Below are 13,504 nucleotides of genomic sequence, written 5' to 3' on the forward strand. Positions count from 1 at the left end.
ATATAGGGTCAAAGTAGTGGAATGGATTGGTGGTTTTTATTTGTATTTTTATGAAATAGTGATATATATGTGTAGGGTTAGTTGGTGGTGCAATATTTTATTTTCCTTCCTTTTTTAATTTGTATCACAAAATGTAACATGATTGAACACCAACTCCCGAACAGTAGTTGGCCGCATTCACAAACAAAATGTGCAAACGCTATGATACTAAAGAAGAAGAAGAAGACAAGATTGAGAGGGACAGACTTTTTTTTTTTTTTTACATGAGAAGTTCACTTTCACGTTAAACTCATCTTCTCTTATCAGCAGGATATAATATAGAGAGGTAAGATGGATATCGATTCTGAGACATGTGACATGTAGTATTTTCATATTTTTGTATACACTTTCATATTAATTAGAAATTCCTGTTCTTTTTAAAAGATTTCTCACCAGCTCTGTTAAATGTCAGCACTACACTGAGCTTATACCAAGCTTTTTATTTTCAAAGCCTTTAACATTGAATTCAGCTCGTGAAATGCTAATTTTGCTTTTTGCAACCCGCGGGAAACAACTTTGAAGATGACTACCACAAAAAGTAAAATCCTTTGATATGTTAGCGAAAGTGAATAAACATATTTGTCTTCGAAAAATCTATTTTATAATATAAGTGAAATTTTATCACCAAAGCACACCCTAATTGTTCTGTATAAAGTCGTTGAATCAAATGTCAATCACTCTAGAATAATTGTCTTAGTATTTCAACTAGAAAAGGTATGAACAAAACATTGACAAATACTGTAAACTTGTCATAGGTAGCTATGTAGAAATTGCTCTGGTTGATAAAATTCTAATGGTCCTTCTCTTATTTCAGTTCATGTGACAAAACAAGCTATCCATTGTACCATTATTAAATGCTGTGAAACATATTTTCAATCACCCAAAATACAGTATTTTTCAGCTGTTTGAAGCTGATCTACAAAACCGAAAGTTAAAAGACCCAAAAATGAAACTTATGAACGGGAAGCATAGAAACGGTCGTACATAGAATGCATCTATCGCTCAGACATGCTTTCAATGAGAGTGACAGATCTACAACTCACATTTCTATGTGAATTCGGTTGCGTCGCCCAAAAACAGACATACTTGCGCCGAGATTACGCATTTTATTAATTGAGCCTTTTCAGTCTTGTTTGTGTTTGTGCCCATTGTTGTACTTTGTATCATAGCATCATAAGTGGCTGCCAATCCTGATTACCAAGCAATTGATTTGCCTAGAGATAAAGAAAATAGAGGTTCTGTCCCAGGGGAAACGGATACATTGCTGCCAACCCAAGTAACTGATAACATGAGCTCGGATGAAACGAGGTAAGAGGAGTTTCCTATTACCTATAGTCAGTGAAGTGTTACCAATTCAATTATGCGAGAGAAAAACTAGACATTTTAGAACAACATTTGTAGCTATAAAATTACATGTTTCGTGATTGTATTTCATTCTAAATATGAACAGTAATGTCCAAATAAAGTAGGACCAATTTTAACTCAAGCTGTAGTTGAAAATCGTATTATTTTTGTCCCAAAACACCTGTTCCTTACAGCAGGAACAGTGATCGGTCCATGTGTCAACCAATAACGTTCAACCGTACCTCTGTGAAATGGTGAGATGCTGTCTTCTGAAATATTTGTCTACAGTACATTCGGACAGTATTCAGATCCCTTGACTTTTTCACATCCTTTTTCTAAAATGGATTAAATAGTTTCCCCCCTCATCAATATACACACAATACCCATAATGACAAAGCAAAAACAGGTTATTACAAATAAAAAAATGATATCACATTTACATAACTATTCAAACTCTTTACTCAGTACTTTGTTGAAGCACCTTTGGCAGCGATTACAGCCTCGAGTCTTCTTGGGTATGACGCTACAAGCTTGGCACACCTGTATTTGGGGAGTTTCTCCCATTCTTCTCTGCAGAACCTCTCAAACTCTGTCTGGTTGGATGTGTAGCGTCGCTGCACAGCTATTTTCAAGTCTCCAGAGATGTTCGATCGGGTTCAAGTTCAGGCTCTGGCGGGCCACTCAAGGACATTGAGACTTGTCCCGAAGCCACTCCTGCGTTGTCTTGGCTGTGTGCTTAGGGTTGTTGTCCTGTTGGAAGGTGAACCTTCGCCCCAATCTGAGGTCCTGAGTGCTTTGGAGCAGGTTTTCATCAAGGATCTGCTCTGTTAATCTTTCCCTCGATTCTGACTAGTCTCCCAGTCCCTGCCGCTGAAAAACATCCCCACAAATGATGCTGCCACCACCATGCTTCACCATAGGGATGGTGCCAGGTTTCCTCCAGAAGTGACACTTGGCATTCAGGCCAAAGAGTTCAATATTGGTTTCATCAGACCAGATAATCTTGTTTCTCATGGTCTGAGTCCTTTAGGTGCCTTTTGGCAAACTCCAAGCGGCCTGTCATGTCCCCTTTACTGAGGAGTGGCTTCCGTCTGACCACTCTACCATAAAGGCCTGATTGATGGAGTGCTGCAGAGATGGTTGTCCTGGAAAGTTCTCCCATCTCCACAGAGGAACTCTGGAGCTCTGTCAGAGTGACCATCGGGTTATTGGTGACCTCCCTGGCCAAGGCCCTTCTCCCCTGATTGCTCAGTTTGACAGGGTGGTGAGCTCTCGGAAGAGTCTTGGTGGTACCAAACTTCTTCCATTTAATAATGATGGAGGCCACTGTATTTTTGGGGACCTTCAATGGTGCAGAAATGTTTTGGTTCCCTTCCCCAGATCTGTGCCTCGACACAATCCTGTCTCGGAGCTCCACGGACAATTCCTTCGACCTCATGGCTTGGTTTCTGCTCTGACATGCACTGTCAACTTTGGGACCTTATACATTATTTATATTGTAAATCATGTCCGTTCAATTGAATTTACCACAGGTGGACTCCAATCAAGTTGTAGAAACATCTCAAGGATGAATCAATGGAAACATGATGCACCTGAGCTCAATTTAGAGTCTCATAGCAAAGGGTCAGAATACTTATGTAAATAAGGTATCTCTGTTTTTAATTTTTAATAATTTAGCAAACATTTCTAAAAACCTATTTTTGCTTTGTCTTTATGGGTTGTTGTGTGCAGATTGATGAATTCAATCCATTTTAGAAAAAGCCTGAAATGTAACAAAATGTGGAAAAAATCAAGGGATCTGAATACTTTCTGAATGCACTGTAAAACATTAGTCAATCTTTAATTGTTCACTTTAATAACAGAGATGGCTCACAAACCGACCTGCAAACTTCTACTCTCCCGAAGAAAAAAACATGGATGACTTTTTAGATTTCCAACCACTTTTGACAAACATTTCAAACACTTCTCTTTCTGTCTGTTGTTGCTAGGAGCCAGCAGGTGGAGACAGAGTACTCACTGTATACAGTCGCCTCAGCAGACAGTCAGATTGATTTATATGGATCTGGTCTTCATATAAATCAGAGGTACAGTATGTATGCCCATAATGTCAACCAGATATACACCTTTGTTTTGGTGTTATGAGGAATCCTAGCCTGAGCTATTTACTGATTTCCTATAATGTAAAAGTGTTTGTTGTTCATAGTACTGAATGCTGTCTTATCTACTATCATGTACCATGATGAGGTGGCAGGTAGCCTGGCGGTTAAGAGCTTTGGGCCAGTAACCGAAAGGTTGCTGGTTCGAATCCAGCAACCAATCTGTCAATGTGACCTTGAGCAAGGCACTTAACCCTAATTGCTCCTGTGAGTCACTCAAATGTACAATGTAAAACGTAAATGCTGTTGATCCTTCGCTATGGACGTGCATGTGTTATAAACGTGCATGTGTTATAAACGTGCATGTGTTATAAACGTGCATGTAACGGGTGGCTTCATTCAGCTTGAACCTTTCTACAGCCCTACGGTTGAGAACTCTCTGCCTGCTTTAGGCCAGATGCAGGACAGCAGAATAGTACATGGTACCAGACTGGACTGTACCATATGTGTGCAGCACAGTGACGAAGCTGTGAAGTTCTGCCAGGACTGCAAGGCTACTTTCTGTGAGAACCATGTTCGAGACCACTACCAGGCCCCAGGACTGATGAAACACACATTGGTGGAGGCCACAGAAGGAAGGAAAACCATTCCAAATGTAGACAATCACGTCCATGAAACATATGTTGAAACAGAACAAACTGCGACTCAGGTAGAGTTTCCTTCGTCTCCAGTGAAATGTCTATTTGGTCCCCTGATAGAAATTGTCAAGAAAGGTTGGGTAGGGTTGCATAATGATGGTACGGTAGGGTTGCAAAATGGTGGTAACTTTCCTTAAATTCCCCGGTTTTCCAGAAATGAGGAATCTGGATTTCCTGCTCGTTCAACAGAGATTACTAGAAAACCTGTGAATTTGGGAAAAGTTACCAAAAATCTGCAATCCTAGTAGTGACCTACAGTATATACATGACGTGGTTCCATGACTCTCCTTCGTAGGTCTGCTCATGGAAAACATCCTTCTTCATCAGTCTTCTGGGGATTCTCATACTGGTACTTGCCCTGGTAGGACTTGTATGTTATACACGATTCTGTGTCACTGTACACGGTGAGTTTACTCATTTTTTCTTTATTTCTCATTTTGTTCCAGTATTAATGTTATTCACTTATTCAATTGAACCTTTTTGAACCTATTTTAAATGTCCTGCATCTCTGCAGGGTCTGAGGTGGGATTTCAGCAACGGATTGTTCTGCTGGGGAAGTCTGGATCAGAGAAGAGAGCATCAGCAAACACCATCCTGGGAAGAGAGGCCTTTAGAGTGGAGGCTTCGCCTTCGTATGGGCCACAGTGTGAGGAACAAGATGCTGTTGTGGGCCGAAATAACATAACTATGATTAACACCCCAGATGTGTTGCCATCTGAGGAAGTTGCAGGTAAAGTAGCTCAATGCATCAACATCTCAACACCTCACGTGTTCCTGCTGGTGATCAGGTTGTGCAACTGGTGCACAGAAGAGGAAAAGAAAACTGTCAAATGGATGAATGAGAACTTTGCGGAGGAGGCCCTTAAATATACCATGGTGCTGTTCACTGGTGGAGACCAGCTAGAAGGGAAACCAGTGGAGGAGTATCTAAAGGACAACAGTGATTCCCTAAAGCTTCTCAGTATGTGTGGTGGTAGACATCACGTCTTCAATAACAAAGAAAAGGATGACCTCACTCAGGTCACAGAGCTGCTGGAGAAGATAGACGGATTATTGAATGAGAATAGGGGATACTATCATGTGACAAACATCTTGACCCGGAGGGAAGAGGAGATCAGGAGGAGGGAGGAGGCTCTGAGAAAGATACTGGAACAGGAGGTTAGAAAGAGGGATGCAGCCATAGAAACGATAAGAGAGGAGGAGGAGAAAAAGAGGGATGCAGCCATAGCAACGATAAGAGAGGAGGAGGAGAAAAGGAGGGAGACTGAAGAGAGAAAAGTCTGTGAGGGGGAAGATGAAGGGAGGAAGGTCATTGATAATCTGGCATTGAAAGTCTCAGGCTCAAAAATGTATGTAGGAGTAACAGTGATCACAATGATCATACTGATTGTCCTTTAATGATCCTAAACTGAATATTAGGGAGTCTCTTCATTTGATATTCACAATCATCATCTGAACATTAGGGAGTCTCTTCATTCATCATCTGAACATTAGGGAGTCTCTTCATTCATCATCTGAACATTAGGGAGTCTCTTCATTCATCATCTGAACATTAGGGAGTCTCTTCATTCATCATCTGAACATTAGAGAGTCTCTTCATTCATCATCTGAGTCTCTTCATTCATCATCTGAACATTAGGAGTCTCTTCATTCATCATCTGAACATTAGAGAGTCTCTTCATTCATCATCTGAACATTAGGAGTCTCTTCATTCATCATCTGAACATTCATCTGAGAGTCTCTTCATTCATCATCTGAACATTAGGGAGTCTCTTCATTCATCATCTGAAAGTCTCTTCATTCATCATCTGAACATTAGAGAGTCTCTTCATTCATCATCTGAACATTAGGGAGTCTCTTCATTCATCATCTGAACATTAGAGAGTCTCTTCATTCATTCATTAGGGAGTCTCTTCATTCATCATCTGAACATTAGGGGTCTCTTCAATCATCATCTGAACATTAGGGAGTCTCTTCATTCATCATCTGAACATTAGGGAGTCTCTTCATTCATCATCTGAACATTAGGGAGTCTCTTCATTCATCATCTGAACATTAGGGAGTCTCTTCATTCATCATCTGAACATTAGGGAGTCTCTTCATTCATCATCTCTTCATTCATCATCTGAACATTAGGGAGTCTCTTCAATCATCATCGGAACATTAGGGAGTTTCTTCATTCATCATCTGAACATTAGGGAGTCTCTTCAATCATCATCTCTTATTGTAAAGCAGGGTGACCTCTGAAAACAAAACAAGTTTGCAGATGAAAATGATAAATAAGTTAATTTATTAATTGTTGATCAATACTTTCATTGATTAATTGTTAGAAGTGGTTTTATATATGCTTTATGAACAAATCTCCCATTATAACCTGGTGTTTAGAGAAATATAAGATACCTGCACTTTCTCCAATGGGTGAACAAATAATGCAGTGTCATGTATTATGCAATATAAATGTCAAAACGGTCCAGGAATACAGTTGAATCATCATACAGCTGTGTTGGGTTTGTTTGTTGCAGTATTTTCAAAGTTATATTAACTTGGCCTGGAAATTCACTATACTGTAGCTGTGTCTCATGAAGTGCTGGACCCAGTTTAAACGTCCTTTATATAACCAATATAACCAATGTCAGAACATCAATGTAAAATATCAATTATGCATTTTGTACCACGTCAGGGAAGAGCAGTTGGCTAAACTACTACCGGGAACTGCTCAGTGCCAGAGGCCAGCTAGTTACTGAGTCGTTTCACAATAAAAGTGCCTTTTGCGTCCCTTTGATATCTTGTTAGAGGTTCACCTAGGGGTCATGATGGGGGCTGTACTAAATGTTTGATGTATTATAATAATTGATTATGCTTATGTTGTATTAATAGAAGGGGAGGGGTTATAAGACCCCACCCTCCTTACATTTATAGGGTCCTAGACTACAGATTAACAATATATATTCCTTATAGAGGTTTAATATTGTTCCACAGTTGTTTTCTAGTCTCTCTGCCTCTTATAAAGAAACTGTCTGAGAAATGTGTGACTGTGAAGACAGAACTCTGCAGTAAGCGATAAGAGACTAGTCAGACATTCCACTATAAATCAACTTGGACATTTACTGCTAAGCGTTTAGATAACACTAAAAGTCTTGTTTATGTAGCTGTGTAGGCATGGTTTTGGTCTCATGAGTAGAAGGTAATGGCGTAGGCAGTGACATCACAGGGAGTTGACTAGAAGCATGATAAAAGCAACTTGGGACCTTTTCTATTTTGCAGAACTTACTCGGAAACATGCGTGCTATGTTCCTGTTGTCAACTTCTGTCTGCAATTGCATTAATAAATGAATGAATGATTTAATTAAAGAAATTGTCAGAATGCTAATTTCAACAATGAGCCAATGAGTGACAAGAACAAGGAACGAACCCCAACCACCTTAAGTAGAAATTGTGCACCAATATTGGATTAGAAAAGCCTGTTATATTAAATAAAGTGCCCTTTAATATAGATTAAATGGAGAATTCCAAAAATATATTTTTTCTATATATAAATAATGCCTTACTGAAGTGCCAAAACTTAACATTTTGACATGTCCCTCCCCCTGTGTCACTTCTAGAAAGATTTTAATCGAGTAATTCACAACATTTTTCAAAGTTTCACCATCATTGTAAAGACCTAGTTATTTTGTTGCTTTGACAAAGTCATTTCTAAAGATGAAGTCTGCCCCTCATTTCAAGGTCAACCCTGTTACGTGAACTGAACTATACTATATGTTTTCAAAAGAAACATTGAACATTTAATAGTCAAATCATAGAGTAAAAGCAGGTGAGCTGGTTCTACTCTTTATCAATTCTCTGCTGTTTTGTGGTGGAAAATTTAGCGGGTCGAGCATAACACCAACTGTTACCCATGTGAAGCTTGAATTCAATTGCCACTCCATGTTGCACACAACAATCTTCCATTCGTGGCCCCATTCATTATTTCCTTTACACGGATCAGTCGTCCTGGTCTTAAGGGGATTTATAGTTGGATTAAAAAATACATTGTCAACCCTGTTACTTTATTTGGCACTTTTAATAGGCAATCACTATAGTGATTTTTTTATTTAACCTCTTGAGATGGGAAAACGTGTTTTTATGAAGTTGTGCTCTTTATGACAGAATGTTAAAATGAGGTGAAATCAAAAGTTTTTTGGATTGGAACGACCCTGCTATTTAGGGCCAAGAAAGTTGCAACAGTACAACCTCCAGAGACCATGTTCATGCCACCAGGGGAGGGAAAGAGTCGCAAGTTCTGTTTTCTTTAACTAAACTGAGCGGCAGGATTGCAGAGTGTCGTGCCTTTCTTAACTACCTGTATGATCTTCCAGTCTTTAATTTACATTACTGGTGTCAGGTGATACTGGCCAAAAGGAAGATAAGAAATGATGAAAGGAAAGAGAGCTAGAACAGGAGGAAAGGAGGAAGGGGATCTAGGATAGGAGGAAAGGGATCTAGGATAGAAGAGGATGTATGTTGTAGGGATTCACCATGGCCAGTAGATTGTGTGCATGTAACCTACTCAATGACTGCTTGTTTTCTCACATAAACTGAAATGACTTGAACTATCCGAATTTTAGCCACCAGGTAATGTTGGTGTGATTTCCGCATATTGCTCCTTTAAGACATTGGTTTCTACTGTGGGGGATCCAGGTTCAGATCCCACTCTTAACATATCTGTGCTTTTTGTGTTTTTCCTTCATCAATCAAAGTCACCAGCACTCTTGCTTTTGAGCTGGCTGCTCCTCCTAAATAGATGGTAAACCTGTTCAAAACAGTGGTAGCATGTGCACTGGTGATTCAGTGGTGAGATCTAGAGACTGGCTAGGCCACTCCAGGACCGTGAAATGCTTCTTACGAAGCCACTCCTTTGTTGCCCGGGCGGTGTGTTTGGGATCATTGTCATGCTGAAAGACCCAGCCACGTTTCATCTTCAATGCCCTTGCTGATGGAAGGAGGTTTTCACTCATAATCTCACGATACATGGCCCCATTCATTCTTTCATTTACACGGATCAGTCATCCTGGTCCCTTTGCAGAAAAACAGCCCCAAAGCATGATGTTTCCACCCCCATGCTTCACAGTAGGTATGGTGATCTTTGGATGCAACTCAGCATTCTCTGTCCTCCAAACACGACGAGTTGAGTTTTTACCAAAAACATTCTCCCAATCTTCTTCTGGATCATCCAAATGCTCTCTAGCAAACTTCAGACGGGCCTGGACATGTACTGTTTTAAGCAGGGGGACATGTCTGGCACTGCAGGATTTGAGTCCCTGGCGGCATAGTATGTTACTGATGGTAGGCTTTGTTACTTTGGTCCCAGCTCTCTGCAGGTCATTCACTAGGTCCCCCGTGTGTTTCTGGGATTTTTGCTCAACGTTCTTGTGATCATTTTGACCCCACAGGGTGAGATCTTGCTTGGAGCCCCAGATCGAGGGAGATTATCAGTGGTCTTGTATGTCTTCCATTTCCTAATAATTTCTTCAAACCAAGCTGCTTCCCTATTGCAGATTCAGTCTTCCCAGGCTGGTGCAGGTCTACAATTTTGTTTCTGGTGTCCTTTGACAGCTCTTTGGTCTTGGCCATAGTGGAGTTTGAAGTGGGACTGTTTGAGGTTGTGGACAGGTGTCTTTTATACTGATAACAAGTTCAAACAGGTGCCATTAATACAGGTAACGAGTGGAGGACAGAGGAGCCTCTTAAAGAAGAAGTTACAGGTCTGAGACAGAAATCTTGCTTGTTTGTAGGTGACCAAATACTTATTTTCCACCATAATTTGCAAATAAATTCATTAAAAATCCTACAATGTGATTTTCTGGATTTTTTTTCTCATTTTGTCTGTCATAGTTGAAGTGTACCTATGATGAAAATTACAGGCCTCTCATATTTTTAAGTGGGAGAACTTGCACAATTGGTGGCTGACTAAATACTTTTTTTGCCCCACTGTACAATGGCATTAGCATATGTCTTAGAAAGTGATGGACTGCCATCCCCACAGCCTCTGCAACTGAATAGACCACTGAGACAAGCACAAATCAGAATGGTGTCTTGTGCACCATGAAAACTAAAGGTATCAACTAAAGAGACGCCTAGATTATTTTTTTAAACAACACAAGTCAGTTAATAACAAGGTCTTATTTACAATGACGGCCTACCCCGGAGATGCTGGGCTAATTGTGGGCCGCCCTATGGGACTCCCAATCACGGCTGGATTTGATGCAGCCTCGATTCGAACCAGGTACTGCAGTGTCTTAGACCACTGCGCCTAATGCTGTAGGTTTCAATGGCAAGTAATCTTGCTTGCTGTTTTTAGCCAGCTACAGCAAGCTGCTAGCTGAGTAACCTACAGCCTCCCGACAAGCACAAAACAAGGTGATGTAATTCAAAACTAAATTTTGATGTTGCTATTTGTGAGTCAACAAATGCATGTACTTGCGAGGTATCATGTTACAAAAGGTGTGCGCAGCTCCAAATATCGGACTCTACCCAAGCGCACGCACGTAGATATATTCCCGTGAAGCTTGTACTATAGATTCACGTGCATATTGCTGAATGAAGCGACCACACCTGTAAAATCCATGTCCAAGAGCACACGGGCACGCACCCCGGGAGAAGTGGAGAAAACATGGACCCGGACATAATTTTAAGAATCAGGTCAGAGTTGTTCATTGATTAATCTTTAGAAGCATTTTTTACTGATTTTTTAAGATTGAAAAGATGGTGTTTAGAGGCATATAAAATATATGGACTTTTATGTAGAATTAACCATGTGAATGGTAACGTGGGGGTTAAGGCCTCTTGGTAAATCTCTAGACGGCATCGAGTTTCCTTTAAAAAATACTCTAACTGAGATCAAGGTTGACCCTTCAGTTTAAAACTACATTATTGATTTATTACATTTGACAACTTTGATTGAATTGGAGAACTGTCTCCCCCCTGTCTACTGTCTGACTACCCAGTAGATGTAAGTATAGTCAAGGATATTAGTCAGTCTAACTACTGTCTGACTAGTCAGTAGAGGTCAGTATTGTCAAGGATATTAGTCCATCTGTCTTCTGTCTGACTACCCAGTAGAGGTCAGTATAGTCAAGGATATTAGTTTGTCTGTCTTCTGTCTGACTACCCAGTAGAGGTCAGTATAGTCAAGGATATTAGTTTGTCTGTCTACTGATGATTTTTCATATTGTCCCAAAATCAGGGCCCATATTCACAAATAGTCTCAGAGTAGGAGTGCTGATCTAGGATCATAATGAATCAGAGGTGGTCCTGATCCTAGATTAACGCTCCTACTCTAAGACACTTGATTAATACTGGCTCCTAAACTCTGTGTAGGACTATCTAAAAAGTGAGGGAAAATAGACTTGTACCTGCAACCTAAAGAAAGGCATTTTGTACATGTTAACTAAAGTCTTGGAATTCAGCTATCTGCTTGCCCATCCCCAAGACGAGCGTTTGAGAACATTAACAAAAGAACAAAAGCTCTTGGATCAGTTCTTTTTCCTTTAGAAGAAAACAACTTGATATTGAAAATGACTCAGTCCGCATTCCCAAATAACACCCCGTTTCCCACATTTAGCAGACATGCTTATCCAGAGCGACTTACAGGCACAATTAGGGTTAAGTGCCTTGCTCAAGGGAACATCAACACATTTTTTCACCGAGTCAACTCAGGGATTCAAACCAGCGACCTTTTAGTTACCGGTCCAACACTCGTAACTGCTAGGCTACCTGCCACCCAGGGCCCTGTACAAGATAGTGTTATAGAGGGAATAGGCAGGGTGCTGCTAGGCTACCTGCCACCCAGGGCCCTGTACAAGATAGTGTTATAGATAGGTTTACATTTAGGGAATAGGCAGGGTGCTGTCTAATGTTATTATTATTCTGCCACCCAGGGCCCTGTACAAGATAGTGTTATAGATTGGGGGGAATAGGCAGGGTGCTGCTTGGGCTACCTGCCCATCCCCAGGGCCCTGTACAAGATAGTAACAAGAGGGAATAGGCAGGGTCAGTTCTTTTCCTTTGCCACCCAGGGCCCTGTACAAGATAGTGTTATAGAGGGAATAGGAGGGTGCTGCTAGGCTGCCTGCCACCCATGGGCCCTGTACAAGATAGTGTTATAGAGGGAATAGGCAGGGTGCTGCTAGGCTACCTGCACCCAGGAACCCTGTACAAGATAGTGTTATAGAGGGAATAGGCAGGGTGGTGCTAGGCTACCTGCCACCCAGGGCCCTGTACAAGATAGTGTTATAGAGGGAATAGGCAGGGTGCTGCTAGGCTGCCTGCCACCCAGGGCCCTGTACAAGATAGTGTTATAGAGGGAATAGGCAGGGTGCTGCTAGGCTACCTGCCACCCAGGGCCCTGTACAAGATAGTGTTATAGAGGGAATAGGCAGGGTGCCATTTTGGACATCCTCTGGCACCTCCAAGGGGCCTTTACATGTCTTGAAGGGCCCTTGAAAAGGCCCCTTGATTCCCTTCCCTGTACTGTATAGGGGGAAAGTCCCACTTTTACTTGTTGTTCCCTCTCACTCTAGCGATGTCCACCCTCTTGTGTTTGTTTTGTCATTGTTATTAGGGGGGGGGGCGAGCTTCCTGTGATTAACAATATTACATTGACCTTGACTCCTGCCGGACCAGCCCAAGCTATTTCATATTGAATGCATTTTCCTGTTTTTATGAATATTTTAGTCTCCTTTTGAGGCTGTGAATCTCGTTAGGAACAATGAAGCATTATGAACAATATGTAGGAAGATGTGTGGCATTATTTGAGAGTAGACTCATAGCCACAAGTGATTCTGACTACTAGCTCCTCTCCCCATGGGGACATCAATCAAAATGGCAGCTGTGGTTCTAAGTGCCAACATGGTCTTGTATCACTTCCTAAAAGATAAACTGAGGCTGAGTCCCAAATTTCCCTATTCCCTATGTAGTCAAAGGTATTGCAATATGTAGGCAATAGGATGCAATTTGGGATGCACACTGAGTCTATGACTCCCTTGTGGAACTTGTGATGTCATTGTTGATCAATTGTCCCGCTATGTAGGACTCCAAGATTCCAATTTAGTCGTGCAGGTATTTTGTCTCTCCCTGTATTGTTCACTCTAAAGGACCCTGATTGTTTTCGGGACAATAATTTGTCTTTATTACACAAAAAAGAAACCTTCCTGTTTGCCTAGGATTTCCCCTTGTTTTCTGCATGGCTGCAGTGAAAACACTTCCACACACAATAAAATAATCCACTGATGTATTAGGTCTTTGTTTGAATTCAGATGGGCTTCGGTGATTAAATGTGTATTTACGGAC

At 41.0% G+C, this 13,504-nt stretch overlaps 1 protein-coding gene across 4 annotated transcripts; it reads left to right on the plus strand.

Annotated features, from left to right (window-relative positions):
• Positions 1–226: 226 nt before the first annotated feature.
• Positions 227–5,783, plus strand: LOC135535217 (GTPase IMAP family member 7-like). 4 transcript variants are annotated; one of them, XM_064961917.1, is made up of 7 exons: positions 227–325; positions 1,209–1,347; positions 1,578–1,637; positions 3,372–3,467; positions 3,900–4,188; positions 4,473–4,581; positions 4,692–5,783. In XM_064961917.1, the coding sequence occupies exons 2-7, from the start codon at positions 1,328–1,330 to the stop codon at positions 5,573–5,575; spliced, it is 1,458 nt and encodes a 485-aa protein (XP_064817989.1). In that variant the 5' UTR covers positions 227–325; positions 1,209–1,327; the 3' UTR covers positions 5,576–5,783. The 4 variants fall into 4 exon arrangements, with proteins under 4 accessions (XP_064817989.1, XP_064817995.1, XP_064817999.1 ...); XM_064961923.1 differs by having other exon boundaries at positions 1,258–1,347; XM_064961927.1 differs by lacking the exon at positions 227–325 and having other exon boundaries at positions 337–1,347.
• The last annotated feature ends 7,721 nt before the right edge of the window (positions 5,784–13,504 follow it).

The sequence above is a fragment of the Oncorhynchus masou genome, chromosome 5 (assembly GCF_036934945.1).
Source record: "Oncorhynchus masou masou isolate Uvic2021 chromosome 5, UVic_Omas_1.1, whole genome shotgun sequence".
NCBI classification, from domain to species: domain Eukaryota; kingdom Metazoa; phylum Chordata; class Actinopteri; order Salmoniformes; family Salmonidae; genus Oncorhynchus; species Oncorhynchus masou.

Excerpts from the sequence above, each read along its gene's own strand:
- LOC135535217 (XM_064961917.1), top strand. The coding sequence starts at position 1,328 with ATGAGCTCGGATGAAACGAG. Across the intron at positions 1,348-1,577 it reads ATGAGCTCGGATGAAACGAG|CAGGAACAGTGATCGGTCCA; the intron begins GTAAGAGGAGTT and ends TGTTCCTTACAG. Across the intron at positions 4,582-4,691 it reads ATTCTGTGTCACTGTACACG|GGTCTGAGGTGGGATTTCAG; the intron begins GTGAGTTTACTC and ends GCATCTCTGCAG.